Source organism: Nomascus leucogenys, chromosome 20, assembly GCF_006542625.1.
Source record: "Nomascus leucogenys isolate Asia chromosome 20, Asia_NLE_v1, whole genome shotgun sequence".
Taxonomy (NCBI): Eukaryota; Metazoa; Chordata; class Mammalia; order Primates; family Hylobatidae; genus Nomascus; species Nomascus leucogenys.
Genome location: NC_044400.1, coordinates 80,609,886 through 80,636,611, shown reverse-complemented (window position 1 = coordinate 80,636,611; position 26,726 = coordinate 80,609,886). Strand labels below are relative to the sequence as shown.

General features: G+C 43.8%; 1 protein-coding gene across 1 annotated transcript in view; it reads left to right on the top strand.

The window, feature by feature from the left end:
- The window catches only part of HTT (huntingtin), a 169,522-nt gene that overhangs the window by 72,426 nt on the left and 70,370 nt on the right, over nucleotides 1-26,726 (top strand). The window contains exons 26-31 of the mRNA XM_030801394.1: nucleotides 422-624; nucleotides 6,725-6,851; nucleotides 9,496-9,623; nucleotides 12,725-12,835; nucleotides 24,850-24,927; nucleotides 25,437-25,660. Of these exons, the coding sequence (XP_030657254.1) occupies nucleotides 422-624; nucleotides 6,725-6,851; nucleotides 9,496-9,623; nucleotides 12,725-12,835; nucleotides 24,850-24,927; nucleotides 25,437-25,660 (871 nt within the window). The remainder of the gene's footprint in view (nucleotides 1-421; nucleotides 625-6,724; nucleotides 6,852-9,495; nucleotides 9,624-12,724; nucleotides 12,836-24,849; nucleotides 24,928-25,436; nucleotides 25,661-26,726) is intronic.

Genomic DNA, 26,726 nt, shown 5'->3' with positions numbered 1-26,726 from the left:
TTCAGCCAACTTGAATGTGGGCTGGAGGAGAAGGTAGGGGAGACTCAGGAGATTAATGTTGATGCTAAGGCAAGATAATGGCTTTGGGATTGTAGGGAAGACACTGATTGTAAGAGAATGAAGGAGGCAGAATTGCCTGGCCTGGTTCACCAATTGAACTTCGGTTGTGAAGACAAAGAAACCCGGGATGACTTCACATCCTGGGCAGGTGTGTGGTGGTGACAGTCATGGAAATTGGGAGCACAGATTTGTGGGGGAAACATCAGTTTCAGTTTGAGTTTGGCTTATCAGTTGAATATCAGGCACAGATGTCTGGCCAACTATCAACATAGATAGGGTCTTAAATGACTTCTGTTCCCCAAGCAATTTGTCTTTCCCATGCTACTGGGGTAAAGAGGTAATGTGTATGCCCATATCACAGCCAGTGCTCCCAAATCTCTGAGAAGTTCATGGGCCTCTGAAGAAGAAGCTAACCCAGCAGCCACCAAGCAAGAGGAGGTCTGGCCAGCCTTGGGGGACCGGGCCCTGGTGCCCATGGTGGAGCAGCTCTTCTCCCACCTGCTGAAGGTGATTAACATTTGTGCCCACGTCCTAGATGACGTGGCTCCTGGACCCGCAATAAAGGTAATGTCCCACTTGGGTGCTGGATTAATACAGCCTTAATGACTGTGGGTTTCCAGACTGCCTTTGTTTAGTAATCTGTCCCTTCTTTATTCTCTTTTTGCTTTAAATAAACAAAATTGCTCAGATTGTGACACTAAATTTAACATCAAAATGTGACCATATGGATGGGTGCAGTGGCTCATGCCTGCTATTCCAGCACTTTGGGAGACTGAAGCGGGTGGATCACTTGAGGCCAAGAGTTCGAGACCGGCCTGGCCAACATCACGAAACCCCATCTCTACTAAAAATACAAAAAATTAGATGGGTTGGGCCGGGCGCGGTGGTTTAAGCCTGTAATCCCAGCACTTTGGGAGGCCGAGGCGGGTGGATCACGAGGTCAGGAGATCGAGACTATCCTGGCTAACACGGTGAAACCCCGTCTCTACTAAAAATACAAAAAAATTAGCTGGGCGTGGTGGCAGGCGCCTGTAGTCCCAGCTACTCAGGAGGCTGAGGCAGTAGAATGGCGTGAACCCAGGAGGCGGAACTTGCAGTGAGCCAAGATCACACCACTGCACTCCAGCCTGGGTGCCGAGATCATGCCACTGCACTCCAGCCTGGGCGACAGAGCGAGACTCCGTCTCAAAAAAAAAAAAAAACAAAAAATTAGATGGGCATGGTGGCACGTGCCTGTAATCCCAGCTACTTGGGAGGCTGAGGCAAGAGAATTGCTTGAACGTGGGTGGCGGAGTTTGCAGTGAGCCTTGATTGTGCCGCCGCACTCCAGCCTGGATGACAGAGTCAGACTCTTTCCAAAAGAAGAAAAAAATGTGACCATGTGTTTTATAGCTCTTTGAGTATCATCAATCACTGTTATCCCTAAGAGGGAAATACCTGGCTTTAGTTTTTAGGTTTCCAGCATTAGCCAAGAAAGCTCAGAATTGATATTCCTGGCTAAGTACCTCATTGCTGTCTCCTTAAATCTTGGTTAATGGCTACTGTCCTGACTAGCATAGTTATAGAACATTTCCATGATTGTAGAATGTTCTGCCAATCTCAGGGACAGTTTTGCTTTTCTATGAAGCAATAAAATCAACTTCAAAACAAATGTTAACTATTTGTACAATGGATTTAAGATAGACCAGTTCACATACTTTTTTTTTTTTTTGAGATGGAGTTTCACTCTTGTTGCCTGGGCTGGAGTGCAATGGTGCGATCTCAGCTCACTGCAACTTCTGCCTCCTGGGTTCAAACGATTCTCCTGCCTCAGCCTCTCGAGTAGCTGGGATTACAGGGGCATGCACCACCACACCCAGCTAATTTTTTTGTATTTTTAGTAGAGACGGGGTTTCACCATGTTGGTCAGGTTGGTATCAAACTCCTGACCTCAAGTGATCTACCCGCCTCGGCCTCTCAAAGTATTGGGATTATGGGCGTGAGCCACCACACCCGGCCTAAGATAGACCAGTTAACTTACTGTTTATATTTGATTACTCTCTCTTTGCCTTGTCTTCTACCTTTAAAAATCTCCCCACTAACTTCCCATTCTCCTTTAGCTGCCATCAGTCTTCTCCCTTCTCTGCAAACATCTCTGGAGAGTCCCAGCCTCAGCTCACAGAGCTTCCCATTGCTCTGAGGTGGACCTTGTTTGCAAGGCTTCTTTGGCTTTCTTGGCCTGGACTCTGTCTACTACTTCAGCCATCCTTTCTTAACCCCTGCTGGTGGTTTCTGTTGCCACACTCCATAGCAGCGTTTCCCGCCCAGATCATTACATCTCTGGGCACTGCTCTGGTCCTCCCTGCCTTTCCCTCTCTGTACCCTGCAGGCCGCTGCCCCCATCTTGAGTGTCCTCTTCAATTGGCTTTCAGAGGGCCTCCTGGGTGTTCCCTGACCCACTTGCCACTCCCCAGTCACTGGGTTCAGTCCTTCCTGCCCACCAGCACATGCTTTCTAGGCTCTATTCTAGGCCGTCTTCTCTCTTTGTAGTCTCTGGGCCAGTGTTGTTCTAGAGAGTGGCAGAATTTTCTATAACCATGGCAGTGCTCCATAGCTATGCCAGCCAAGACGGTAGCCACTAACCACATATAGCTGTTGAGCCCTTGAAATGCAGCTAGTGTGACTGAAGAACTGAACCCCTGATTCGGTTTAATTTTCATTAAATTTAAATTTAAATAACCCTATGTGGGTAGTGGCTCCAGTATTGGGCAGGGCAGCCTGAGAATCAGGGCTGTTCTCCTGTCTTCAGTGTCTAGATGAGGGATCTCTGAGGACCCATCTCTGGAGCTGCAGTTCAGTGTAGCCAGCTGCCCCGTGACACTTATATATAGCTGATTTGTGGATATGTCAGACACGATGTGATGAGCTCAGCTTTCTGTCCTCCTCCCCACATCTGCCCCTGCCCCATTTCCCCCACTTTGTATCTTATCAAGCTAGAAACAGGTCACCACAACTCTCTTCATTTCCACTCACCAAGTCTTTTGTTTCCCCTACTAAATATTTTGCGAGAAGAAAGTGTGTACATTTGTATTCACATACATGTACATGCACATACACATGCACATACGCAGGGGTCCCCAACCTCTGTTAAAAACCGGACTGCAGGCCGTGCACGGTGGCTCACGCCTGTAATTCCAGAACTTTGGGAGGCCGAGGCCGGTGCCTCACAAGGTCAGGAGATCGAGACCATTCCGGCTCACACAGTGAAACCCTGTCTCTACTAAAAATACAAAAATTTAGCCGGGCGTGGTGCCAGGCACCTGTAGTCCCAGCTACTCGGGAGGCTGATGCAGGAGAATGGCGTGAACCCGGGAGGTGGAGCTTGCAGTGAGCCGAGATTGTGCCATTGCACTCCAGCCTGGGCAACAGAGCGAGACTCCATCTCAAAAAAAAAAAAAAAATTGGGCTGCACAGGAAGAGGTGAGCAAGCATTACCACCTGAGCTCTATCTCCTCTCATGCCAGTGGTGGCATTAGATTCTCATAGGAGCGTGTATGAGTTCGTTCTCACACTGCTTTAAAGACATACCTGAGACATATAAAGAAAAGAGGCTTAATTGGCTCATGGTTCTGTGGGCTGTACAGGCTTCTGTTTCTGGGAAGGCCTCAGGAAACTTGGAGTCATGGCAGAAGGTGAAGGGGAAGTAGGCATATCTTCACATGGCCCACAGGAAAGAGAGAGAGAAAAGGAGGGAGAAGGGGGGGGAGAGAGAGAGAGAGAGAGAGAAAGTTTGAGAGGGAGAGGCAGAGAGGAGAGAGAAAGGAGAGCGCCTGTAGGGGGAGTTGCTACACAAAGGAGCCCTAGGGGAATGGTGCTCAACCATTAGAAACTACCCCCATGATGCAATCACCTCCCACCAGGCCCCACCTCCAACACTGGAGATTACAATTCAACATGAGATTTGGGTGGGGACACAGAGCCAAACCATATCAGAACATGAATCCTATTGTGAACTGCACATTTGAGGGATCTAGGTTGCGTACTCCTTATGAGAATCTAATGCCTGATGATGATTTGAGGTGGAACAGTTTCATCCCAAAACCATCCCCCGCCAACCCCGGTTTGTGGAAAAATTGTCTTCCACAGAACCGGTCCCTGGTGCCAAAAAGTTTGGGGACCTCTGCACATATGCATGCACCTGTACGTGGACACATAATATATGTACATAAGCATACTTTATGTTCTCTGCCATTTCTGGTCCAGACTGATATGCTATCTCGTTTGGATTACTGCACTAGCCTTTTGTTTGGGAAACAGCATTTTTTTTTTAAATTTAATTTATTTTTTTTGAGATAGGGTGTCACTCTGTTGCCCAGCTTGGAGTGCAGTGTCATGATCATAGCTCACTGCGGCCTCTATCTCCCAGGCTCAAGTGATCCTTCTGCCTCAGCCTCCTCAGTAGTTGGGACTACAGGCGTGGCCACCATGCCCAGCTAATTTTTTGAGGTTTTTTTTTTTGTTTTTTTTTTTGTTTTTTTTGAGACAGAGTCTCATCCTGTCGCCTGGACTGGAGTGGATTGGCATGATCTTGGCTCACTGCAACTTCTGCCTCCCAGGTTCAAGTGATTCTCCTGCCTCAGCCTCCCAAGTAGTTGGGATTACGGGCACCTGCCACCACACCCAGCTAACTTTTTGTATTTTTAGTACAGACGGGGTTTCATCATGTTGGCCAGGCTGGTCTCGAACTCCTGACCTCGTGATTTGCCCGCCTCGGCCTCCCAAAGTGCTGGGATTACAGGCGTGAGCCACCACTCCCAGCCAGGAAACAGCATTCTTGAGATAATTCATATAATTCACCCATTTAAAGTATATAATTCATTCTCTTTAGTATGCCCACAGAGTTTTACAGCCATCACCAGAATCAGTTTTAGACCCCACAAAGGAACTCTGTACCCTTTACCCAAAACCTCCCATGCCCCCAGCTGCAGGCGGCCACTAACCTGCCTTCTGTCTCTGTGACTCTATGTCTTCTGGACATTACTGTGGATGGACTCATACAGTCAGTGAGCTTGTGACCGGTGCCTTCTACCAAGCAGGGTTTTCATTGTAGCAGCCTCTCTCTTTTTCTTTTTTTTTTAATTGAGATAGAGCCTCTGCCTCCCGGGTTCAAGCGATTCTCCTGCCTCAGCCTCCCGAGTGGCTGGGATTACAGGCCCATGCCACCACGCCTGGCTAATTTTTTTTTTTTTTAGTAGAGATGGGGTTTCAACATGTTAGTCAGGGTGGTCTCGATCTCCTGACCTCATGATCTGCCCACTTCGGCCTCCCAAAGTGCTGTGATTACAGGCGTGAGCCACCATGCCCGGGCAACCTCTCATGTACTGTCTGCAGTTCTTCCCTGATGCCTTCCAGTTCATGCACCTGATTGTAGCCACTCATCCTATTATGGTTTAAGGTGACTGTCTTAGTCAGCATGGGTTACCATAACAAAATACCATAGCCTGGGTGGCTTCAACAACAGAATTTACTTCTCACAGTTCTGGGAGTTGGGAAGTCCAAGATCCAGGACTTTTGCCTCGCCCTCATGTGGTGAGGGGGTGAGGGAGCTCTCTGGGGCCTGTTATATATGGACACTAATCTCATTCATGAGGGGTCTGCCCTCAAAGGCCCCACCTCCTAATACCATCACCCTGGTAATTAAGTTTCAGTGTATAAATGTGGGGGACTATAGGCATTGAAACCATAACAAGCACTTTTCTAAGATCAGGGAGTGAGTAAGCAGCAGAGCTGGGACCTCAATTCCACATCTCGGTCATCTTTCTTTCACTCTGCTCCATGATGGCTACCTCCTAGAGCATTGGGAGTCTCGATGTTCTATATTCTCTCATGTGTTGTGTATTGGAGAGAGTTGAGGCTTTATGAATACATCTGGCTTTGTTGACTTCTAGCTTTGCTGGTAACCAGCTGTGACCTTGAATAAGTTACTTCATCTCTGAGCCTGTTTCCTCTTTTAGAAACAGGAGTTTAAAATGCTGCTTTGGGTTGGGCACGGTGGCTCATGCCTGTAATTCCAGCACTTTGAGAGGCTGAGATGGGAGGATCACCAGAGCTTGGAGTTCGAGACCAGCCTGGGCATCATAGTGTGAGATCCTGTCTCCTCAAGAAATTAAAAAATTAGCTGGGTCACGTGGCATGTGCTGGTGGTCCCATCTACTCTGGAGGCTGAGGTGGGAGGATTGCTTGAGCCTAGGAGGTTGAGGCTACAATGAACTATGATTGCACCCCATCCTGGGTGATGAGTGAGACCCTGTCTCAAAAAAGAAAAAAAAAAATGCTGCTTTGTACCCCTTTCATGTCATGGTATCATGGCCAACATAGAATGCCCTGGTTGTTTGCTGTTGGGGAGCATGGGCCTGGGGGCTCCCTGAGGGCTCCTTCCATCTTCAACTCGTTCTCTGTGCACCTGTTAGGAAGTTGTGGGCCAGTCACTACCATGTATCATTGTGTGGGTAAAAGTAAATAAAATGTGTAGAGTGTCTGAACTGTACATATCAGGGTCCAAGAACAAAATGAGTGACATGGGTTAGCTCTTTTTAATAAATGGTAAAACCAAATATTCTAACTTTCCGTTTTGTTATACTTCCATCAATTGTTTTTGTTTTTTGTTTTTGTTTTTCTATTTTAGGCAGCCTTGCCTTCTCTAACAAACCCGCCTTCTCTAAGTCCCATCCGACGAAAGGGGAAGGAGAAAGAACCAGGAGAACAAGCATCTGTACCGTTGAGTCCCAAGAAAGGCAGTGAGGCCAGTGCAGGTAGGAAACAGTGTGGGGAAGGGAGGGACATGAGTGCAGCATCTGTCATGTAGAAACGTAGGATTTAAGTAACTTGGTGTTTTAGAGAAATATAATACACATCAGTAAAGTGAGAGAAAGTTTCTCCAGGTGCAGTTCAAGATATTAGAAACTAATGACTGATGTACACAGACCACCTTTTGGTCTGAAGCATCTCTAAGTGCCATCTGCTGACAAGCAGCCCCTGCAGCCTCCAGGCTTCCAGCCCTAGCATGGAGCCTCACTCTCCTGTGCTTCCCTGATTGCAGGCGATGGCTGGAGAGGCCTCCTGATTTTCAGTAAGGGAAGTGGTGTAGATGCTTAGGAATAGACGTAGTGAGTGAAAAAACTGATTCTGGTATGTCAAAAATTCTGATTGGAAATGGAATATTTACATTTGGAAGAGCTAAAGGAGAGAGAAAGTGGGGATAAAGTCATCTGAGTTGGAGGAGCTTAAACCATTCACAAGTTTGGAAGACCTTTTTTTACCCGTGAAAAGGTCAGAACAGAAGGGGCTATGATTTAGGTGTGACTGCAGTTTATCGAATTCCCATCCATACTGCTCTTGGTGGGCAGTGGCAGGGGCAGGAGAGGAGCCTGGCAAAGTATGAAGTGACTGCTGCTGCCTCTGCTATCTGGGCCACCTGGCCGCCTGTCTGTACAGTCTCCCTCCAAACCCATTCTCACGCTGTCTCTTGGCACCCAGGGGCCAGTGATGGTTCTCGCATTTGTTTTGTGTATATAGCATTTATATCAAGGCTATTTATTTATTTTATTTATTTATTTATTTATTTTTTTGAGACAGAATCTCGCTCTGCCGCCCAGGCTGGAGTGCAGTGGCGCCATCTTGGCTCAGTGCAAGCTCCGTCTCCTGGGTTCAAGCAATTCTTCTGCCTCAGCCTCCTGAGTAGCTGGGACTACAGGTGCGCACCACCACACCTGGCTAATTTTTTGTATTTTTTTTTTTAGTAGAGATGGGGTTTCACCATGTTGGCCAGGATGGTCTTGATCTCCTGACCTCGTGATCCGCCCGCCTCAGCCTCTCAAAGTGCTGGGATAACAGGCATGAGCCACTGCACCCGGCCTATTTATTTATTTTTAATTGACAAAATTGCATATATCTATAATATACAACATGTTTGAAATATGTATACATTGGCCAGGCGTGGTGGCTCACGCCTGTAATCCCAGCACTTTGGGAGGCTGAGGTGGGTGGATCATGAGGTCAGGAGTTCAAGACCAAACTGGCCAGCATGGTGAAATCCCCTCTGCACTAAAAATACCAAAAAAAAAAAAAAAAAAAAAAAAAAACTGGGCATGGTGGCGTGCGCCAGTAGTCCCAGCTACTTGGAGGGAGGCTGAGGCAGGAGAATTGCTTGAATCCGGCAGGTGGAGGTTGCAGTAAGCTGAGTTCATGCCACTGCACTCCAGCCTGGGCGACAGAGCGAGACTCTGTCTCAAAAAAAAAGAAGAAGAAATACATATGCATTGTGGAATGGCTAATTAACCTGTGCATCACCTCACATATTGTTTTGTGGTGAGAACACTTAAAATCTACTCGTTCAGTGATTTTCTTGCACATGGTACATTGCTATTAACTGCAGTCACCATGCTATACAGTAGATCTCTTGAACTCATTCCTTCTGTCTATAAATGAAATTTTGTATCCTTGACCAACACATTCAAGGTTTTTTTTGAGACGGAGTCTTCTTCACCCAGGCTGGAGTACAATGGCACGATCTCATCTCACTGCAACCTCCGCCTCCCAGGTTCAAGCGATTCTCCTGCCTCAGCCTCCTGAGTAGCTGGGATTACAGGCACATGCTACTGCACCCGGCTAATTTTTGTATTTTTAGTAGAGGTGGAGTTTCACCATGTTGGCCAGGCTGGTCTCGAACTCCTGACCTCAAGTGATCCACCTGCCTTGGCCTCCCAAAGTGCTGGGGTTACAGGTGTGAGCCACTGCACCCTGCCTAAAGCATTTTAAAAGATGCTCTTTTCTAAGAATTGACTGTAGTACAGGAGGAAGATTGACCTGCTGAAAAGCCTCAGCCTTTGCAAGTGTAAAATTATCAGTATTTGACTATCATCTTTCTGATGAATTAAATAAACTAAGGACTCCAAGTCAAAAGTCTTCAAACTGAAGTGGAATTGTTGTATATAGTGCTTGGCACTTCAATATTTAGTATCGGTTTAATGATGATGTTTGTGCCTTTACCATTTTTAAAACATTTTTACATCATCCCTGTTTGATTACTTGGTGTGCTCATGAAGTCATTGGCCACTAAGGAATCTTAGGCTCAGAGAGGTTCTGGAATTGGCCAGTGGTCCTTGAATCAGCTGCTCCTATGATTCTCTAACTGATTTCTCACAAAGCAAACAAGCAACCACAACAAAAGAACTGTGCACACCGCTCTTCTTATTTTGTTATTTAAAAAGTACTTAGGCTCTACTTATGTTTGTTAGTCAATTTCTCATTACTTCTAGTTCATCAAAAGGTCAGAGGAAATATTTGAATATTTTCATACTAGAATACTTCAAAAAATCATGATTTCCAGTAATCTCTTTAAAACTTGGCAAGTTATTTTGATCTGAAAGTTTATCTTTTGTGTGCATATTTTTAAAGCTTCTAGACAATCTGATACCTCGGGTCCTGTTATAACAAGTAAATCCTCATCACTGGGGAGTTTCTATCATCTTCCTTCATACCTCAAACTGCATGATGTCCTGAAAGCTACACATGCTAACTACAAGGTATGGACCGCTGCATCTTTTGAAAATATGTATGCACACATACTTATGTCTAATGGATAATTGATGTTTTTCTTATGATTTGTAGGATGTATAAGCCCTTTGAGATATGAGTTACAATTAGTTTTTTCAAGTTTGTTGTCTTTCAGCTTTGTTTATGATAGCTTCTATCATACAGGTGTTTTGGATTTTCATATTGTTTGTACTCACAGCTAAGATTGATTACAGTGACAGAGCTAGGATGTGCAGCCAGGTTATAGGGGAACGTGGCCCTGGTGGAGTCTGGAGGGATCCATGTACAGGCTTCCTTCCCTCCCTTGAGGCTCACACAAAAATACAGCAACATGCTGGTGCTGCAGGTACCCTCTGCCCAACATGAGCCACAATTCCAGACCCACAGAAGAAAAGCAGGCATTCTGCATAAACCATGTGTTTCAAATAGTCTGGGCATGGTGAGCCATTTGATATCAGCTAGGGAAAGTTTATGTCAGCGTAAGGAACTGTTCACCAGATACCCCCAAGAGCCAGCCTTTCTGTCTAGGGATGTTTTAGTTTTTTAGTTCATTTTTTATTAACTTTAAAATTTTCTATTCATCTGCAATTTGTTAGATATGAAGTATGCGTCTAATTTAATTTTTGTTTTTGGTTGTCCCCAATACTGTTTACAGAAGAATTTTTCTGCACTAATTGGCTTGAGTTACTTACATTCTCATAATTCTCTAGTTTCAGTAGTTTCATTTATTATTTTGTTATATCAATCTATCTGTCTGCTCATCTATTAGAAGCATCCCCCCCTTTTTTTTTTTTTTTTTTTGTTAGACAGAGTCTTGCTCTGTCCCCAGGTTGGAGTGCAGTGGTGCAACCATGCCTGCCTGCAGTCTCAGCCTCCAGGGCTCAAGTGATCCTCCCACCTCAGCTCCTGAGTACCTGGGACTACGGGCATGTGCCACCATACCCAGCTAATTTTTACATTTTTTGTAGAGACAGGATCTCCCTAAGTTGCCTGGGCTGGCCTCAAGCTCCTGGCTTAAGTAATCCTCCCTCCTTGGCCTCCCAAAGTGCTGGGATTACAGGCGTGAGCAACTGCACCCGGCTAGAAGTATACTTCTTAATTATTGTAGCTTCATGGTATTTATGAGGGGATCAGTTACCCTGTTGTTCTTTAGAATTTTCTGGATATTCTTCTTTATTGATTTTGGGATGTGAACAATAGAATCAACTTTTACTTGCAGATTAATGTAGGGAGAACTTATACCTCAGATGTTAAGTCACCCTGTCCAGAATGTGGGATGCTTTCCTATTTGTTCAAAACTTTTTAAATTCCTATTTGTTCAAAACTTTTTAAAGCACATGAAATTTAAAGGACTTAAAAAAAACTTTAAAGATTATTTCACATAGCTCTTGCACATTTCTTGATAAATGAATCCTCAGGTATTCCTCTGTTTTTGTTAGTAATAGTTACTTCTGATGGGTTTTTTTTTCCCTGAAAATCATTTATCAAACGTATGTGGCTTCTTTTCTGAAGAATGTTTGATAATTTTGGAAGGTATAAAAGTCTTCATATTTTACAAGATTTGGAGTCTGTCTAAGCTGCATGGTTCTCATGTCAGCTCCCAAAGCAGAATACGGCATGTTGAAAAATGCCATAGAGAAGATACTTCTTTTCCACCTGTTTTCAACTCATATCATCTTGAATTTCAGGGCACCTTTCTGTGCTCCTAGCGCTTGCTGTCTGTTTATTATTTTCCTTCCTGAATACCCTGAACTCCAGCATGTTCTGCTATAATTCTGGCCTCCCTGGCATCTTGGACTCCTGTTTCCTTTGCTTTGTCATCCCCGCGGTCAGCTTCTGCTGTGCAGCTTCTCAGCTGAAGTGTGTTTGGAGTGCCTGGCGTGTCTTGCTGGATCTTTGAGTATTGCCTCTGGTTTCCTTGGTTCCTTCTGCGGAGTTGCTCAGCATCTCCACTCCCCATTTCTTGTGTGGCCCTTCCTGCTCTCCTCTGATTCCTTTTGTCTTCCCTAGTTTCTTGTTTTGGTTTCGAGTCTCCACAGAACTTTTGCAGCTCTTTTGAAAACCTGGAGGCTTTTTCATCTTAATTCTCATCTCATGACCTCTTTTCCCTTCTTTGAGAGCTAGACCTTCCCATGGTGAGCTTCTCTTTCCCAAATTCCATGCCTTCTTTTCCCTCCCACTTACCTGTTGTCCAGGAGAGGTCAGATTGCTGTGTACATTGGAGGAGAACCCTTTCTTCCCTGGGCTCTTCATCTCACATGACATCACTGCATCACCTCCTCCCTTGGACCCTCAGTGATGGATTTTTCTTTCCTTTGACTGGCCATAGGGCACACCCAGGTTGACTAGTGTAGTCATGGTATTTAGATCCACTCACATTTTCAGTTTCTGTGTCTGTCTGTTGCCTGATTCTATCTTTGCCCAGAGAAAGCTTCTCTTTCACAAGGGTTCTTAGATTTATGTTCACTGAGCGCCTTCTTTTCTGAGGCAGTGCTTTACCAATATTTATTTTCGTAGTCAGTCTTGCCTTACCTTTCTTGTTATACATGATGTCTTTGGTCCTGACCCATTCTCTGAGTCTGTAAAATAGAATTGCTGTATAATTTAATTACATGAAATCCTTTAGAATCTTAACACATCTTACACCTGATTTAATATTTTATTGTATCCAAATTGAACCAACCCTATGTGAATTTGACAGTGATTTCTCCCAGGGATCCTAATGTATAAGGAATAGGACTTCGTATTTTCTATTTTTTGATATACCACATACCAGATACTGATTATGATGGACATTTAACCCTTTTTTTCTCATTATGAAAGAAAGTTAGGAATTATTTCTTCCAGTAGCGCCAGTGTAACCTGAAAGCCTTTGAAAGAGTAGTTTTTGTATAGCTATCTGAAAGGAATTTCTTTCCAAGATATTTTCCCAGTGCTGACAACAAACACGCAGACACACCCTGCAAGGTGAGTGTACGGCGCCACACAGTGGAGGCATCCGCCGCAGCCGTCCATGTTTGTGTCTTTGGTTGTACATTATGAGATCGTGACAGGGCCAGTAACCGTGTGTTCTCTCCTTCACCTTCCCAAGGTCACCTTGGATCTTCAGAACAGCACGGAAAAGTTTGGAGGGTTTCTCCGCTCAGCCTTGGATGTTCTTTCTCAGATACTAGAGCTGGCCACACTGCAGGACATTGGGAAGGTTTGTGTCTTGTTTTTTCTCCTTGGATTGTGGCTGGCACACTTGATGTGCGTCCTCTGGGCTGAGTTCATCTAGGATGGAGCCCGGTTCTCCAGGGTGCCTCCGGGCGACTCCTCCCTGCCCCACGTGCTTGCATCACAGGACCTGAGTCTGACTCTGCCTTAGCCGTGAAGTTTAGGTGGAAGGTTCTATTTGTATTCTATTTTTGTCTGTTATCATGTATTAGCTTAGACCCAGTTTAGTTTAGAAAATTAATGGGTTTCAAAATGTGTTTATAGAGTCCTTTATTTCTTAATTTGACCTTTTCAAGTAGAAAGGGGCAAAACAGACGGGTGAGGGGGCGGGGCGGGAGGTGTGACTTGCTCTTTTGTGCCTGAGGAAGTAACAGAGCTGGGGTTGACAGTCATATTCTCTGACAGAGATAGTCTCTGACTTATCTCACAGAAAGTCAGTGGCAGAGCCTGAGTTAAAAGTCTCATAGATTTTCTTTTTCTTTTTTTTGGTGGCTAATTTCAGTTTTATTTTTATTTATTTATTTATTATACTTTTAAGTTCTGGGTTACATGTGCAGAATGTGCAGTTTTGTTACATAGGTATACACGTGCCATGATGGTTTGCTGCACCCATCAACCTGTCACCTACATTAGGTATTTCTCCTAATGTTATCCCTCCTCTAGTCCCCTCACTCCCCACAGGCCCTGGTGTGTGATGTTCCCCTCCCTGTGTCCATGTGTTCTCATTGTTCAGTTCCCACTTATGAGTGAGAACATGCAGTGTTTGGTTTTATGATCTTGTGATAGTTTGCTGAGAGTGATGGTTTCCAGCTTCATCCATGTCCCTGCAAAGGACATGAACTCATCCTTTTTTATGGTTGTATAGTGTTCCATGGTGTATATGTGCCACATTTTCTTAATCCAGTCTATCATTGATGGACATTCAAGTTGGTTCCAAGTCTTTGCTATTGTGACTAGTGCCACAATAAACATACGTGTGCATGTGTCTTTATCGTAGAATGATTTATAATCCTTTGGGTATATGCCCAGTAATGGGATTGCTGGGTCAAATAGTATTTCTAGTTCTAGACCTTTGAGGAATCGCCACACTGTCTTCCACAATGGTTGAACTAATTTACACTCCCACCAACAGTGTAAAAGTGTTCCTATTTTTCCACAACCTCTCCAGCATCTGTTGTTTAGTGACTTTTTAACGATCGCCATTCTAACTGGCGTGAGATGGTATCTCATTGTGATTTTGATTTGCATTTCTCTAATGACCAGTGGTGATGAGCATTTTTTCATATGTCTGTTGGCTGCATAAATGTCTTCTTTTGCGAAGTGACTGTTCATATCCGTTGTCCATTTTTTGTTGGGGTTGTTTGCTTTTTTTTCGTAAATTTGTTTAAGTTCTTTGTAGATTCTGGATATTAGCCCTTTGTCAGATGGATAAATTGCAAAAATTTTATCCCATTATGTAAGTTGCCTATTCACTCTGATGATAGTTTCTTTTGCTGTGCAGAAGCTCTTTAGTTTAATAGATCCCATTTGTCAATTTTGGCTTTTGTTGCCATTGCTTTTGGTGTTTTAGACATGAAGTCTTTTCCTATGCCTATGTCCTGAATATTATTGCCCAGGTTTTCTTCTAGGATTTTTATGGTCCTAGGTCTTATGTTTAAGTCTTTGATCCATCTTGAGTTGATTTTTGTATAAGGTATAAGGAAGGGGTCTAGTTTCAGTTTTCTGCATGTGGCTAGCCAGTTTTCCCAACACCATTTATTAAATAGGGAATCTTTTCCCCATTGCTTATGTGTGTCAGGTTTGTCAAAGATCAGATGATTGTAGATGTGTGGTGTTATTTCTGAGGCCTCTGTTCTGTCCCATTGGTCTATATGTCTGTTTTGGTACCAGTACCATGCTGTTTTGGTTACTGTAGTCTTGTAGTATAGTTTGAAGTCAGGTAGTGTGATGCCTCCAGCTTTGTTCTTCTAGCCCAGGATTGTCTTGGCTATGCAGGCTCTTTTTTGGTTCCATATGAAGTTTAAAATAGTTTTTTCCAATTCTGTGAAGAAAGTCAGTGGTAGCTTGATGGGGATAGCATTGAATCTATAAATTACTTTGGGCAGTAAGGCCATTTTCACGATATTGATTCTTCCTATCCATGAACACGGAATGTTTTTCCATTTGCTTGTGTCCTCTCTTATTTCCTTGAGCAGTGGTTTGTAGTTCTCCTTGAAGAGGTCCTTCACATGCCTTGTAAGTTGTATTGCTAGGTATTTCATTCCCTTAGTAGCATTTGTGAATGGGAGTTCACTCATGACTTGGCTCTCTGTTTGTCTGTTATTGGTGTATAGGAATGCTTGTGATTTTTGCACATTGATTTTGTATCCTGAGACTTTGCTGAAGTTGCTTATCAGCTTAAGGAGATTTTGAGCTGAAACAATAGGGTTTTCTAAATATACAATCATGTCATCTGCAAACAGAGACAATTTGACTTCCTCTCTTCCTATTTGAATACTCTTTATTGCTTTGTCTTGCCTGATTGCCCTGGCCAGAACTTCCAATACTATGTTGAATAGGAGTGGTGAGAGAGGGCATCCTTGTGCCAGTTTTTGAAGGGAATGCTTCCAGTTTTTGCCCATTCAGTGTGATATTAGCTGTGGGTTTGTCATAAATAGCTCTTACTATGTTATGTTCCATCGATACCTAGTTTATTGAGAGTTTTTACATGAAAGGCTGTTGAATTTTGTCGAAGGCCTTTTCTGCATCTATTGAGATAATCATATGGTTTTTGTTGTTGGTTCTGTTTATGTGATGGATTATGTTTATTGATTTGCGTATGTTGAACCAGCCTTGCATTCCAGGGATGAAGCTGACTTGATTGTGGTGGGTAAGCTTTTTGATGTGCTGCTGGATTCAGTTGCCAGTATTTTATTGAGGATTTTCACATCGATGTTCATCAGGGATATTGACCTAAAATTCTCTTTTTTGGTTGCGTCTCTGCCAGGCTTTGGTATCAGGATGATGCTGGCCTCATAAAATGAGTTAGGGAGGATTCTCTCTTTTTCTATTGATTCTCTCTTTTTCTATTGATTGGAATAGTTTCAGAAGGAATGGTACCAGCTCCTCTTTGTACCTCTGGTAGAATTTGGCTGTGAATCTGTCCTGGACTTTTTTTGGTTAGTAGGCCATTAACTATTGCCTCAATTTTAGAACCTGTTATTGGTGTATTCAGAGATTCAGCTTTTTCCTGTTTTAGTCTTGGGAGGGTGTATGTGTCCAGGAATTTATCCATTTCTTCTAGATTTTCTAGTTTATTTGGGTAGAGATGTTTATAGTATTCTCTGATGGTAGTTTGTGTTTCTGTGGGATCGGTGGTGATATCCCCTTTATCATTTTTTATTGAGTTTATTTGATTCTTCTCTCTTTTCTTTATTAGTCTTGCTAGCGGTCTGCCTATTTTATTGATCTTTTCAAAAAATCAGCTCCTGGATTCATTGATTTTTTTTGTAGGGTTTTTTTGTATCTCTATCTCCTTTAGTTCAGCTCTGATCTTAGTTATTTTTTGTCTTCTGCTAGCTTTTGAATTTGTTTGCTCTTGCTTCTCTAGTTCTTTTAATTGTGATATTAGGGTGTCGATTTTAGATCTTTCCTCCTTTCTCTTGTGGGCATTTGGTGCTATAAATTTCCCTCTACACACTGCTTTAAATGTGTCCCAGAGATTCTGGTACGTTGTGTCTTTGTTCTCATTGGTTTCAAAGAAAATTTTTATTTCTGCCTTCATTTTGTTATTTACCCAGTAATCATTCAAGAGCAGGTTGTTCAGTTTCCATGTAGTTGTGTGGTTTTGAGCGAGATTCTCAATCCTGAGTTCTAATTTGATTGCACTGTGGTCGGAGAGACAGTTTGTTGTGACTTCTGTTCTTTTACATTTGCTGAGGAGTGTTTTACTTCCAACTATGTGGGCAATTTTAGAATAAGTGCGATGTGGTGCTGAGAAGAATGTATATTCTGTTGATTTGGGGTGCAGAGTTCTGTAGATGTCTATTAGGTCTGCTTGGTCCAGAGCTGAGTTCAAGTTCTGGATATCCTTGTTAATTTTCTGGCTCATTGATCTGCCTAATATTGACAGTGGGGTGTTAAAGTCTCCCACTATTACCATGTGGGAGTCTCTTTGTAGGTCTCTAAGAACTTGCTTCATGAATCTGGGTGCTCCTGTATTGGGTGCATGTATATTTAGGATAGTTAGCTCTTCTTGTTGAATTGATCCCTTTACCATTATGTAATGGCCTTTGTCTCCTTTGATCTTTGTTGATTTAGTCTGTTTTATCAGAGACTAGGATTGCAATCCCTGCCTTTTTTTTGCTTTCCATTTGCTTGGTAGATCTTCCTCCATCCCTTTATTTTGAGCCTATGAGTGTCTTTGCATGTGAGATGGGTCTTGACTCTTTATCCAATTTGCCAGTCTGTGTCTTTTAATTGGGGCATTTAACCCATTTACATTTAAGGTTAATATTGTTATGTGTGAATTTGATCCTGTCATTATGATGCTAGCTGGTTATTTTGCCCGTTAACTGATGCAGTTTCTTCATAGCGTCGGTAGTCTTTACAATTTGGCATGTTTTTGCAGTGGCTGGTACTGGTTGTTCCTTTCCATGTTTAGTGCTTCCTTCAGGAGCTCTTGTAAGGCAGGCCTGGTGGTGACAAAATCTCTTAGCATTTGCGTGTCTGTAAAGGATTTTATTTCTTGTTCACTTATGAAGCTTAGTTTGGCTGGATATGAAATTCTGGGTTGAAAATACTTTTTTTAAAGAATGTTGAATATTGGCTCCCACTCTTTTCTGGCTTGCAGGATTTCTGCAGAGAGATCCGCTGTTAGTCTGATGGGCTTCCCTTTGTGGGTAACCCAACCTTTCTCTCTGGCTGCCCTTTTCCTTCATTTCAATCTTGGTGTATCTGATGATTATGTGTCTTGGGGTTACTCTTCTAGAGGAGTATCTTTGTGGTGTTCTCTGTATTTCCTGAATTTGAATGTTGGTCTGCCTTGCTAGGTTGGGGAAGTTCTCCTGGATAATATCCTGAAGAGTGTTTTCTAACTTGGTTCCGTTCTCCCCATCACCTTCAGGTACACCAATCAAACATAGATTTGGTCTTTTCACGTAGTCCCATATTTCTTGGAGGCTTGGTTCATTTCTTTTCACTGTTTTTTCTCTAATCTTGTCTTCTCACTTTATTTCATTAATTTGATCATCAATCACTGATATCCTTTCTTCCGCTTGATCGAATCAGCTGTTGAAGCTTGTGTATGCTTCATGAAATTCTCATTCTGTGGTTTTCGGCTCCATCAGGTCATTTAAGCTCTTCTCTACACTGGTTATTCTAGCCATTAGTCTAACATTTTTTCAAGGTTTTTAGCTTCCTTATGATGGGTTAGAACATGCTCCTTTAGCTCGGAGAAGTTTGTTATTACCGACCTCCTGAAGCCTACTTCTGTCAATTCATCAAACTCATTCTCCATCCAGTTTTGTTCCCTTGCTGGTGAGGAGTTGTGTTCCTTTGGAGGAGAAGAGGTGTTCTGGTTTTTGGAATTTTCAGCCTTTCTTCTCTGGTTTCTCCCCATCATTGTGGTTTTATCTACCTTTGGTCTTTGATGTTGGTGACCTACGGATGGGGTTTTGGTGTGGATGTCCTTTTTGTTGATGTTGATGCTATTCCTTTCTGTTTGTTAGTTTTCCTTCTAACAGACAGGCCCCTCAGCTGCAGGTCTGTTGGAGTTTGCTGGAGGTCCACTCCAGGCCCTGTTTGCCTGGGCATCACCAGCAGAGGCTGCAGAACAGCAAATATTGCTGCCTGATCCTTCCTCTGGAAACATCGTCCTAGAGCACAAAGGTGTCTGCCTGTATGAGGTGTTTGTTGGCCCCTACTGGGAGATGTCTCCCAGTCAGGCTACGTGGGGGTCAGGGACCCACTTGAGGAGGCAGTCTGTCCGTTATCGGAGCTTGAATGCCATACTGGGAGAACCACTGCTCTCTTCAGAGCTGTCAGGCAGGTATGTTTAAGTCTGGAGAAGCTGTCTGCTGCCTTTTGTTCAGATGTGCCCTTCCCCCAGAGGTGGAACCTAGAGAGGCAGTAGGCCTTGCTGAGCTGCGGTGGGCTCTGCCCAGTTCGACTTCGCTGCTGCTTTGTTTACACTGTGAGCATAGAACCGCCTACTCTAGCCTCAGCAGTGGTGGACGCCCCTCCCCCGGCCAAGCTCCCACATCCCAGGTCGATTTCAGACTGCTGCGCTAGCAGTGAGCAAGGCCTCGTGGGCGTGGGACCCGCTGAGCCAGGCACAAGAGAGGATCTCCTGGTCTGCTGGTTGTGAAGACTGTGGGAAAAGCGCAGTATTTGGGTAGGAGTGTACCGCTCCTTCAGGTACAGTCACTCAGGGCTTCCCTTGGCTAGGAAAGGGAAATCCCCCGACCCCCTGTGCTTCCTGGGTGAGGCAACGCCCCGCCCTGCTTCGGCTTGCCCTCCGTGGGCTGCACCCACTGTCCAACCAGTCCCAGTGAGATGAACTAGGTACCTCAGTTGGAAATGCAGAAATCACCTGTCTTCTGCGTCGGTCTCACTGGGAGCTGTAGACTGGAGCTGTTCCTATTCGGCCATTTTGGAAGCATACCTTCTTTTTTTTTTTTGAGGTGGAGTCTTGCTCTGTCGCCCAGGCTGGAGTACATTGGCAGAATCTCGGCCCACTGCAACCTTTGCCTTCTGGGTTCAAGCGATTCTCCTACCTCAGCCTCTGGAGTAGCTGGGATTACAGGCACCTGCCACCACGCCTGGCTAGTTTTTTGTATTTTTAGTGGAGATGGGGTTTCACCACGTTGGCCAGGCTAGTCTTGAACTCCTGACCTTGTGATCCACCCACCTCAGCCTCCTAGAGTGCTGGGATCACAGGCGTCAGCCACCTCACCCAGCCATATTTTCAGATCTCCCTCTCTTTGCTCTAAACCACTGTGCTTAATAAGTAGTCTTTAGTGGCCAGCAGTCTCCATGTATAACACATTTTAGCAAAATGGAAAATACTACATGTTTTAAATTTGAATGTGAGATATACCAAAATAAACATCATCTAGATGGGATTCTTTAAATAATAAGATTTTCTTTTTCGTTGTGGGTTTTTTTTACCCTATTATTATGACTGTCATACATAGAAATGGCTATTTTTCAATTACAGTCAGTGAATGTATCAAATGCTGCCTTATCCAAATAATAAAAGTAAATTACTAACAAGTCACAATTTAATGAAGATTGACGTTAGTTGATCTTTATATTCCTGAAATCAGCCAGATGGTTGTGTGTGTATCTATATATTTTTAAAGGTACATATAGATAATAAGCTCATCTCTGAAAATTTTTACGTTTGGCATAAGAATAACTGGATAATTAAGCATCTTATTCTCTGGCATGTGTCTTTACAGTTAAAGGTAGATTTACTCACCTCTCCTTTTTTGTTTTTCTAAGTTCATCTTTTTTGCTGTTTCATGACAGAGGCCCATTTTAGCTTTCTCGTATATCCTTTTGTTTGTACTTTGGAAGCCTCACCTGCTTAATTGTTGAGTTTTTATCCATGGTCTTTTGGAGGAGGATATGTAGGGTAGAAGCTTTCACAGGTTCTTGTTTGTACCTGGCCCCTGTTTTGAGGAATCTCCCTCACTGACTCACAGCATGGCAAGGTTTCAGATCTCTTTCTGCCACACAGCAGTTCTGAGGCAGCTGGAAAGATATCCAGATGCTTAGATTGTCAGGCCAGGCTTGAGATATACAAACTATTGAGCCTTGTCTGTGACCTTGCTTAGGTAAAGGCATCAGAACCCCTGCACCAACATGCGTAGGCCTCTGGATGTGTGCGGGACTGGGTGTTGGGGTCTGAGCATAAGTGTAGCTGGAGAGGTGAGCTTGATGTGGCGACGGGTATGAGCAGGTTTTCTTCAGACTTCTGTGAGTTTACCTAGTTCCAGGATTTAAAGGCGCAGGGACCTTAGAATTAAAATAGAATCATTTTCTTTTTCGAAATAGCAACACTAGGAATAAAAAATAATAATTCCACATTCTTGACAGTTAATATTTTGTTTTTCTTGTCTTCTAATCCTTGTTTATTCCATACTCATTTTTCTACATAATTGAAATGTATTATGTGTTGGAGTTTTCTTTTGCCAGCTACTCGGGGCTGAAGTGGGAGGATTGCTTGAGCCTGGGAGGTTGAGGCTGCAGAGAGCCATGATCATGCCACTGCACTCCAGCATGGGTGACAGACTTTATACTGTCTGTTTTGGGTGATTTGGTAATGATATGCCCTGATGTAGTTTTTTTTATATCTTGTGTTTCTTGTGCCTGAGTTTATTGAGCTTGGGTCTGTGACTTCATAGTATTTTTAAAGTTTGGAAAATTTTAGGCCATTCCTTTTTTTTTTTTTTTTTTTTTTTTTGAGACAATGTCTCATTCTGTCGCCCAGGTTGGAGTGCAGTGCTGCGCTATCTTGGCTCACTGCAAGCTTCATCTCCCGGGTTCAAGCCATTCTCCTGCCTCAGCCTCCCAAGTAGCTGGGACTACAGGCGCCCGCCACCACGCCTGGCTAATTTTTTGTATTTTTAGTAGAGACGAGGAGGTTTCACCACGTTAGCCAGGGTGGTCTCAATCTCCCGACCTCGTGATCTGCCTGCCTGGGCCTCCCAAAGTGCTGGGATTACAGGCGTGAGCCACTGCACCCGACTAGGCCATTATTTCTTCAAAGATTTTTTTTCTGCCCTTTCCCTCTCCTTTTTTCCCTCTCTTAAAGGGGCTGTGATTTCCTGAATGATTGCTTAGTGTTGTCCCATAGATTACTGATGCTCTTTTCAGTGTTTGATTGTTTTATGTGTTCTCTGTTTTGTATAGTTTCTATTACTATGTTTTCAAGTTCTCTAATCTTTTCTTCTACAGTGTCTAATCTGTTGTTAATCCTGTCCAGCGTATTTTTTTTGTTTTTGAAACAGCCTCACTCCGTTGCCTAGGCTGGAGTTTAGTGGTGTGATGTCTGCTCACTGCAACCTCCACCTCCCAGGCTCAAGCGATTCTTCTGCCTCAGCCTCCCGAGTAGCTGGGACTACAGGCACGTGCCACCACACCCAGCTAATTTTTGTATTTTTATTAGAGATGGGGTTTCACCATGTTGGCCAAACTGGCCTTGAACTCCTGACCTCAGGTGATTCATCTGCCTCAGTCTCCCAAAGTGTTGGGATTATAGGCATGAGCCACCATGTCTGGCCCCTGTTCAGTGTATATCACTAATTGTGTTTTTATCTCTAGAAGTTTGATTTAGGTCTTTTAAAAATGTCTCCCTGTGTCTCTATTTAGCTTTGTGAACACAGTTGTAATAACTGTTTTAATGTCCTCCTCTGCTAGTTCTAAGATCTTCTAATAACTTCCCAGTTCTTGGTGTTTTTGAATGGTTGATTGATACTCCTCATTTTGGATTGTGTTTTCCTGCCTCTTTGCATGGCTGCCAATTTTTGATTGGATGCCCAACATTGTGAATTTTACTTTGTTGGATGCTATATATTTTTGTGTTCCCATAGATCTTCTTGAGCTTTGTTCTGAGGTTAGTTGAGTTACATGCAGATGGTTTACTCTTTTGGGTCTTGCTTTATAATTTGTCAGATGGGTTGGAGCAGTGCTTAGTCTAGGACTAATTTTTTTTTTGGACTAATTATTCCTCTTTAGGAATAATTAGGTAGAGTGCTTAGGAGGCAAGACCATCCTGAGTACTCTACCTAACGAACCAGAAAGTTCGGGTTTTCCAGTGTGCCTGCTGAGAACAGTGACTTTCTAGCCCTGTGTGAGCGCTGAGCACTGCTCCTTGTAATCCTTTCTGATGCTTCTCTCCCTGGCCTCGGGGAGTTTTCTCACACACACAGCTCTGCTGAGTACTCGAGGGGGACCTTCCCCAGATCTCCGGAGCTCTGTCTGTCTTGTTTTCTCTTCTCTGGTGCTCTGTCTTATGAACTGTGGCTGTCTTGGTCTCCTTAGATTCTCAGCACCTCTTCAATTCAGAGGGTTGCCTGTCCCTCCTCCTTGTGCCACAGCCTAGGAACTCTCTCAAAGCAGTGAGTTGGGACAGCCATAGGGCTGACTTAGTCTCTTGTCTCCCAGGGATCACTGTCCTTCATTGCTGATGTCCAGTGTCTTGAGGACTCTGGGTTTTGTCTGTTTTGTTTTTTGGTTTGCTTTGGTTGTTTCAGGCAGGAGGGTAAACCCAGTCCCTCACCCTCATTGTGCTCAGTAGTGGAAGTCTCGCTCTATTATATTGGATATTAGTATTTGTAGCAGAGCCCTGGTTCCCTGGTACTTGGGGAGCTCTCGAAAGGCCAGAAACAGCATGCTTTCTCACCTTTTCCAGGGCTTCAGTTTCTGGTGCACATCACGCATTCCATACACATTTGTTAAAGTCCTTTGTTAGACAAATAGTGATTCACAGGCTCTATTTGTAATTTTTTCATTTAACATGTATTGGGTATCTGCTGGGAGCTAGTAAAAACAAAAAGTGACGTGTGACAAATTCAATTCCGACAAGAACAACCTTAAACATTGAGAATATAATTTGAGCACATCAGAATTTTAAAAATGTGTGGCCCTTGAGTATTTGAAACCAACAAGAATCTATTGCTTATTAGTAGAGGATATTTTGTTAAACAAGTGGAGAGAGAGGCATTTTCAGTCTAATTGGTATTGGCTTTTAGCAGCTGATAGAAACTGGTTCATGATTAGCCAGGCAGTGGTGAAACAGGCTGTGCATTCTGAATGCCTAGATTGGTGGTGCTCTTCGAGTTAGCATTTTCTTCTTTCTTGATTCCTTTTTTTTTTTTTTTTTTTTTTTGAGACAGAGTCTCGCTCTGTCGCCCAGGCTGGAGTGCAGTGGCGCAATCTCGGCTCACTGCAAGCTCCGCCTCCCGGGTTCACGCCATTCTCCTGCCTCAGCCTCTCCGAGTAGCTGGGACTACAGGCGCCTGCCACCACGCCCAGCTAATTTTTTGTATTTTTAGTAGAGACGGGGTTTCACCGTGGTCTCGATCTCCTGACCTCGTGATCCACCCGCCTCGGCCTCCCAAAGTGCTGGGATTACAAGCGTGAGCCACCACGCCCGGCCACCTTTTTTTTTTTTTTTTTTTTGAGATGGACTTTCGCTCTTGTTGCCCAGGTAACAACTCCAGTGCAGTGGCACCATCTCGGCTCACTGTAACCTCTGCCTCCCTGGTTCAAGCGATTCTCCTGCCTCAGCCTCCCAAGTAGCTGGGATTACAGGTGTGCGCCACCACGCCTGGCTAATTTTGTATTTTTAGTAGAGATGGGGTTTCACTATATTGGTCAGGCTGGTCTCGAACTCCTGATCTCAAGTGATGCACCTGCCTCGGCCTCCCAAAATGCTGGGATTACAGGCGTGAGCCACCACTCCCAGCCCATTCTTGATTCTTGAAAAGGACATTGGGTGCTGTACATCTCGTTATAGATGTTGATAAAAATGCTTGTGAGAATAGTAACATTAAGGTAGTTATTTGGTCATTTTTGCAGATCACTGTAAGACAATTCTAGGACTAATTTGTGGTAAATCACACATTGCTGTATCATAGTTGTGTTCACTGAACATATTCAGGGGCTCTACAGATGCAGGGCTCTTAGCTGCTTTGCACACTTCTGAATTCCTGCCCTGAGAACAGGACTGGATACCTAGTAGACAATAGGTACTTGATAACAGTTTATTGAATTAATGAATGAATGAACAGATACATAGATGCATGAAAGAATGGTTGTAATGTATATAACTTGGATTTCAAGACTTTTTACTGACTGTTCAAAATAAGAAATTGAAAACTTTCCTCTGATTTTCCTCTACTATTTACACGATTTAAATGGAAGTTATCTTGTACCTTTGATTTCTGTCTAGGATTCGTACAATAATGGGTCATCTCTGAGTCACTTAATGTCTCACTGTTCTTTCCACAGTGTGTTGAAGAGATCCTAGGATACCTGAAATCCTGCTTTAGTCGAGAACCAATGATGGCAACTGTTTGTGTTCAACAAGTAAGAGCTTCATTCTTTTCCTGTTCTGTTAAGACTTTCGGGTATGACGACAAAACGCTGCTACTCCTTAAGAAGCAGGTGCTGGTGGTGTAATCAGCTGGGAGGATTGTGGGTCCAGCATAGCACTTTTCGGCTCACTCCATGATTGAGCCGAGAGGCCATCCTTCCCTTCACTCCCCAGGAGGACAAGGGCTGTCACTGTGGAGGGCAAAGGACATCAGAAGCTCCCCTGCAACCTCGCTAGTTAACTTCCAGTCCCTCGGGGGTTTTGTTTAGAATGCTCAGTCTCATTTAGAATGGTCAGGAAACCCAAAACTCCTATTTAAGGTACAAACAGCACTTCATACAATATCTCACGAGGTGTCAATAGTGATTCACAGGAAGAATTTCACGTTGTGAATCTTTGCCAACATATCCAGTTATTTACAGATGAATTTGATATTTGTGTGGGAGATTCTTAAAAGTGTTGTTCACACCACATTGTTGATGCCTCATTTTTTTCACTGTAGTTGTTGAAGACTCTCTTTGGGACAAACTTGGCCTCCCAGTTTGACGGCTTATCTTCCAACCCCAGCAAGTCACAAGGCCGAGCACAGCGCCTTGGCTCCTCCAGTGTGAGGCCAGGCTTGTACCACTACTGCTTCATGGCCCCGTACACCCACTTCACCCAGGCCCTCGCTGACGCCAGCCTGAGGAACATGGTGCAGGCGGAGCAGGAGCACGACACCTCGGGGTAACAGTTGTGGCAAGAATGCTGTCGTTGGTGGAAGCACGAAAAAGCAAGCAGGAAATACTTTGTAAAAGAATAAGAACGAAAAATGTTAGCGAACATCTTCTAATAGTCTGCTGTATTCAAAGAACTCTAGGAAATATGGTTGATGCAAAGATGATTTAAGGCATAGCCCAGCCTTGCAAGAAGTGTGTGGCCAGTGAGTGAGATGGGCTTGGGACTTACACATCTCAGAGGTAGGGGTAGAGGAGGAACACTGAGTGGGCTGAGAAGCAGCCAGCTCTCATTGCCAAAGTGTGTCAGCAAACTAGAATGCAGTTCATAGTGTCCCCACCCATTCAAAGCACAGGACCTGTAGAGTGGTGTGGCATGTGTTGGTGGCACTTTTCAGGCCTGTAACAAGGATGAAAGAACAGCTTCATTGCAGCACAGTAGTGCTGGTGTTTAGAGGTGTGTGAAGGTCGTAGAAGCATCTTGGATATATTACCTTGTGTTTTGTCAACTTTATGACTAGAAGTCTCTTTTCACTTAAATTTTTTTTTTTTTTTTTTTTTTTTTTTTTTGAGAAGGAGTCTTGCTCTGTCACCCAGGCTGGAGTGCGGTGGTGCAATCTCAGCTCACTGCAAACTCTACCTCCTGGGTTCACGCCATTCTCCTGCCTCAGCCTCCCGAGTAGCTGGGACTACAGGCGCCTGCCATCATGCCTGGCTAATTTTTTTTGTATTTTTAGTAGAGACGGGGTTTCACCATGTTAGCCAGGATGGTCTCGATCTCCTGACCTCATGATCTGCCTGTCTTGGCCTCCCAAAATGCTGGGATTACAGGTGTGAGCCACCATGCCCAGCCTCTTTTCACTTAAATTTATGTTTGTGTTTTTAATGCCTGGAATACAGGACTTCTTAAATTGCCATAAGTATGAACAGGTATTTGAGTTGCTAATCTGTATGGTAGCAATAATAGAATCCGTTGTTTTTCCTTTTATAAATTTAGCGATTAAATAACTACAATTAAAACACTAGAGTCAGGAGTCAAGGAAAATACCCATGTTCCAGGCTGTATGTTAGTAATG